At 38.2% G+C, this 6,322-nt stretch overlaps 1 protein-coding gene across 1 annotated transcript in view; it reads left to right on the plus strand.

The window, feature by feature from the left end:
• Positions 1-3,415, plus strand: part of LOC306746571 (N-acetyllactosaminide beta-1,3-N-acetylglucosaminyltransferase 3-like) — a gene marked incomplete at its 3' end in the record, with an annotated part of 4,578 nt that extends 1,163 nt beyond the window's left edge. Inside the window, exon 2 of the mRNA XM_079229501.1 lies at positions 2,242-3,415. Coding sequence (XP_079085627.1) covers positions 2,242-3,415 — 1,174 coding nt within the window. The remainder of the gene's footprint in view (positions 1-2,241) is intronic.
• Between the last annotated feature and the right edge of the window lie 2,907 nt (positions 3,416-6,322).

Below are 6,322 nucleotides of genomic sequence, written 5' to 3' on the forward strand. Positions count from 1 at the left end.
AAAAAGGACCATAGGCAATGAATATTACAATAACCAAAACAAACAAATAAAATATACAAACAAAACCAGGGGAACAAAAGAACAGCATAATAGATCATAAAAAGACATAAAAGGACGACATCATTTAAAAGCAATTCTATAAAAATAGGTTTTTGTCAGGTGTGAGGGGTAAAACCAGCAGGAGAACAAACAGGCAAAAACAGGCATAGAACTCCCGGGACATCCAACAGGGGTAACAGACGGGGGGAAAAAAAAAGTACAATCCGACAAGGGGACAGGAGACAAACAGGGTTTAAATACAAGAGGAGGGTAACGAGGAACAGGTGGGAAACAATGAGGGCAGCGCAGGTGAAAGGAATACACAATCAGGGAACAGGCCAGACAGACAATCACGGACGATCACGGGGACAGAAAGTGCAGAAACACAGAGGACACACAAGACAAGGACTTCACAATAAGACAGGACACCAAACAAACCAACATTATAACAGGTTTTAAGAAGTGATTTAAAAGAAGTTATTGATTCTCCCAGCCTTATCTCCTCCGGTAGGTGGTTCCAGAGATGAAAGTCTGTAGTCTTTAATATAAAGCATTAGCGATGTGAAACAGCACACAGTGTTGTATCACAAGTTAATTTGTGCGAATCACAGGCTCCACAGCTGACCGTCATCTCTACGCGGTTTTTGAGCGTGTGAATACATAGACAGGCATCAACTTGACATCAAATTAATAAATATATATAATACAAATATATGATGGACAACAGCATTTTGTATTGGATTTATTGACGTGAGTGTTTTGAATAGGCATCGGCACCTACCACCAACTTTGTCATTCACTCTTGTCCTCGCTAAGTGTCCTCTGCGTCTCATTCACAGCCTCACGAACGGGTAATGACGTTTACAGCAAATGGATCTATTCATAGTCTTTAAAAATAATGTGACAGATGCTCAGCGTAACACCTGTCTAAAGCAAAAATAATAAACCAGCTAAATAAAAAAAAGTTAATCTAACACACCAGACGACATTGCAGGGAAAGTACACTGTGTTCACAGTGGTGTGCGAAACGTCAGATATTATAGTGTGGTTTTAGAACGGTACGACCCGGCATAGTGTATTGCTCTTATACTGCGATTCATGCCAAGCATGGTCTAAAATCGCTTGCTAAACATAACTTTGTCAGTGGCGTCAATTTTGTTTACTGCCAATCCCGTGAATATGGTGTATAGAAAGTATTGAGTCATACGTCTCACGGTACCTACACTCCCTGAAGGCAACGTAGTTGAGGCAGGTCCTCAGCCTTCTTTGTTATGCTTCTTTGTTAAAAAAACAAAAACAGAACTGAATCCAAATGATATTTAACCCCAGAATACTTGTCATAGACCCATTTTTATTTTGAATACATTGTTTAATTTACCAAAACTTGAATTTTCAGTTATATAATTCTTTTTTTATCAAAACTGTTGGCCTGGATTTGGCTCCAAAGTGTACTAGCTCAAGGACTAGTAAATAAGTTAAACAATTTTTGGGGGCAGGTGGATAATTAAACCGTACACACAGATTCAGATGACCAGATCATTATGAGAAATTAGTCACTTTAGGAACATCCCGGAACATTCTGTTTGTTCAAATTTTTACAAACACATTGTTCTCAACATGGTTTTAGTATTTCCATGTCTTTTAATGACCTTGTCCAAATTACAAAGATGAATCAAGATAAATAGGCCGGAGTGTCACACGCACAGCCAAAACAATTATTATGAATAGTTGTAATTGTATATTACCTCAAAACTCAATCAAGCAGCCTTGAATATACAGACATGCAGCAGACACACATGGAGCAAGATCTCTGAATACGAATACAATAATATCCATTTTAAATTCAAATATATCAACACAAAGGAGTAGCCCATAAGACTGTTTATTTTTAAAAAGCCCTATTTGACATGATTTTTCTCTTAAAACACTATACTTTCCTTTGGTACTTTTCCTTTGAAATAAAAAAGCACAGTTATGTCTGGTAATTGTCTATTGTTAAAGTATTTGAATTAGCTATTCAATAACCTGGATGACTGACAATCTACCAAGACAAAACTATTATGATTTCATGTTTGCGTCCCGTCGTCTATCAATAGTCTACATTTCTGCCTTTTAACCATGACAATTGATTAGTCTTCAAAATTATAATTAATGTCAGATTGAAATGTGTTGACTGGAAACTTGTTTTAATTTCCATTGCAGAGCATCAAGAAATACAAAAGGCAACGCAAGATTGTTCTTGCTGTTGGGAACTTTACTTGTGGCTTTGTATCTCTATAAATCTTCGAATGACCACAAAACCATTCATCTACAAGAAGGGAAAAGGGAAGGCAGTCAAACCAACACACCCACCAGAAACAACTCCTTCGTATACTCCTGGCCAGGTTGTCAAAAAAATCTGAGTGCTGCCAAAAGCTCAAACTTCAGCCAATTTACTGTTAACTTTCAAAACTTTCTCTACTATAAACACTGTCGCCATTTCCCTCTGCTACTGGACATTCCTGACAAATGTGGTGGGGCGAATGAATCTGCAGATGTCTTCCTTCTGCTGGTCATCAAAAGCGCCCCTTCCAACTACGACCGCCGAGAGGTTCTGCGCAAAACATGGGCGGAAGAGAGATTATCAAATGGTGTGAAGATTCGAACGATCTTCATTGTAGGAACTATGGACGCTGGTTGGGAGGGAGAGAGATTCAGCAAACTCCTTGAAGTGGAGCATCGGGAGTACAATGACATCCTTCAATGGGACTTTAAAGATTCATTCTACAATCTCACCCTGAAGCAGGTACTCTTCCTTGAATGGTTGGAAAGAAACTGTCCTCACGCTCGCTTCATCTTTAATGGTGACGATGACGTCTTTGCCAACACAAACAACATGGTTGAGTATCTCCAAGGCCTCAAAGATAACAATGGAAGCAAGCACCTCTTCATTGGGGGTCTGATGGTCGGAACATCTCCCGTTAGAGAATTCTGGAACAGATATTTTGTTTCAGTTGAGTTGTACAAGTCAGACATTTACCCTCCCTACTGTAGTGGTGGGGGCTATATCATGTCTGTCCACACAGCTTTGATCATATACAATATGTCCAAGTCCATTAACCTTGTTCCTATTGATGATGCTTTCATGGGGATGTGTCTGGACAGAGCAGGACTAAGTCCTGCTTCCCATATTGGTGTGGAACCAGGAGGATGGTTGATTCCCTCCGGCAAAATAGATCAATATGACCCTTGCTATTTTAAAGAGAAGCTACTCGTACATAAATTCTTTTCAGGTAACATGTATTTAATGTGGAAAAAAGTAAATGACCCAAACCTGAAATGTTACACCCCAAAGAAATGGCATAAGAAGAACAACACAGAAAATTTCAGGTGGTAAGGAAGCGTTTTGTTACTTTTCTTATTGCATGTGAATTTGCCTTACCCTCTTCCTTCTATAATGAGAAATCGTTTCAACTGTTTATACCACTTCTCTGCTGCTGCTTTTCAGTGGGTGTCCAACGCATAGTCAAATATTTTTTTTTTCATATGGAATGTGGGAGAGTAGGTTTTGTGTATGACATATCTACATAGCAGTTGTCAACTTATAAGAAGTGTTAGTGTTGTGATTACAGCTGATATTGATCTGTAATACAGTTTGACTACAAACTGAATCTCTGCTCTGTATCGCTTGTCCTGAGTTCTTCTCTATGAACATAAAAAAAAGAAATCATGGTTTCACAGTGGAGCCTGCTATCTGTGCATTCGTTTGGGTTAGAATTGGACTACTACTACTATTAGTTCCCTGTCTACTGCCAATTCACATCGGCATGGCCCCAGCGCCTCATTTTCGGACAAAAAAAAAAAAAAGAGTTTTAAAACGGCACCTTAATTATCTTATTTAACATCATTTAAATTTCTACCATAACGTAACCCTTGTGAGAAGAGACCGATGGTTTAAAAAAAAATTAAAGTAACCATTAAGTTTAAGTACTTACGTAAACTCTGTAGACTTGTTGCGGCGACGGTAACGTTTCACTAAATCCTACATAAGTACCCCTTACAAAGTCTGATTTCAATAAAACACACATCCCCGTAACCCTACGGGCTTGTGGAAGTCTAACAAGCAATCAAAATCCTTAAAAAAAACTATTAGTACCTGTAAATTCACAAAACGGACAGAGTTTTTCTTTTCTTTTTTTGGCGCACAATTCTGAGTCTAGACATTTCCGATTCTTTAGGTCCGAATCTTTCCAAAAAGGTGCCTGATTACTATGTGGGCTGTTGTTAAGGCCCTGAGCCATACAGTTTGAAAAACTCGGGGACCACTCAATGAGGCATTTTTGGAGAGTCTTGCTCATATCATGATGGATGTTCATAGTTATGATCAAAATATGGTATAACAATGTTTTTTTGTTTATATATATATATATATATATATATATATATATATATATATATATATATATATATATATATTATTCCCAAGACAATTCTGAAAAAAATCATATAAAATAACACAAGTATTAGAACTCATTTGGGTTTCCTACGACTACTGCAGGCCTGGCCAACCCGCGGCTCTTTGCCTGGTTTCATGCGGCTCTTGCGTTCATATCGAAGTTTGTGTTTTTTTTTTTTTTTTATCTTTTTATTGATTTTGCAAATACTTTAGACCACTGGTGTCGAAATCACGGCTTGAAAGCCATGAAATCGCGGACCCGTTTTCAGTCATTCGCGGACCCGTTTTCAGTCATTCGCGGACCCGTTTTCAATCATTCGCGGACCCGTTTTCAATCATTCGCGGACCCGTTTTCAGTCTTTCGCGGACACGTTTTCAGTCCGTCAGGACGGTCATTTTACATGGGCTTTTATTTTGAAGGGATTTTTTAATGTGCAATTTATTCAATTTCAGTCATATTGATGTCATGTGTTGTAACTCTGTTACGTTGTTCATTCTGGTCACATGACATCTATTGCTTCTGTCCATCCGGGGAGAGGGATCCTCCTCTGTTGCTCTCCTGAAGGGTTCTTCCTGTTTTCCCTGTGAAATGGTTTTTACTATCTTTATTTGGGGAGTTTTTCCTGATCTGATGTGAGGTCCCGGGACAGGATGTTATTTGTACAGATTGCACATTTTAATTTGTGATTTTGGGCTATATAAAATAAACTGAATTGAATTGAATATTCACACACTCCTCAATGCTGCGTTCACAACACACTTTACTTGCGTGAGTTTACACATCGGACTATTTGTGATAGTTTGCTTCATTCCCAACCTTTTTTTTGTTATGTTCAAAAAGGCTGAAATTATAACATTATTATGTGTGTTGTATTACCTTGTATCCTTAAGAAGCACTTTTGGGTTTTTAATTGAGTGTGAAAGGGAATATTTCTGTTTGGCATACTGTGATACTATCTCAGGTTCAAACCTAGGTGCCATATTTTCATTAAATCAAATTGAGAAGTTGAAAATGTTCCTCGCTTTGGTCGCGGCTTGTCATTCAGGGTGATGGTGGGTCCTGCAGCCAGATCAGTTAAACCACTGCCCCAGACCACATGCATGTTCTTAGAGTTATGTCCTTCTCAACTGTGACAAAAAAGCTTTGAACAAAGTTAATATAATAATGTGTGTTTAATCTTTGACTTTGTTATTTTCATCTGTTTTAAGTTTGATCTGTGATAGAGTAATGTTGGTTTCTTAACCCTAAATTAAATGGATTTATGTTGTAGTAACAGAGACATTTTAATTTTTGGCTCACGGGGGTGGGGTGGGCATATGATCGTCTTAAAATGAAAGTCTATGCTGCTTTACAGTGTACAGTGGCCATTAACACTCGGCTTGTAACTAAAGAAATGTAATTAAGTTGAAAAAGATCTACAAATAATCCCAAAATGTCCAAGAAGAGAAAGATTGACGCAGAGGGAAGGCCATTTAAAGAAGATGGGAAAGTGAATACATGTTTGTGCTTAAAGGAGACAAACCGGTAAGTCTTATGTGTTATGAGGCAGTGTCAGTGATGAAGGAATACAATTCACATCGGCGTTTTGATGCCAAACATGCAACCATGTACCCTAAATTTAGCATTGAAGAAAAACATAAATTGTTCAAGAATTAAAAAGGCAGACTGCAATCGCAGCAGAATCGCGCAGAGAGAAGCTTCATAGCAGTGCGTGCTGAAGGTATGTGAGCAGATGTGCCCCAGACTAAACCTGTCACACATGTTCTTAGCAGCTCACAATTATTTGCTGGACCAGAGTCCTTCTCAACTGTGACAAAGTTGAAAAAAAAAAACAAGTGGAACAAAGT

The sequence above is a fragment of the Taurulus bubalis genome (genome assembly GCF_910589615.1).
Source record: "Taurulus bubalis genome assembly, chromosome: 14".
NCBI lineage: Eukaryota > Metazoa > Chordata > Actinopteri > Perciformes > Cottidae > Taurulus > Taurulus bubalis.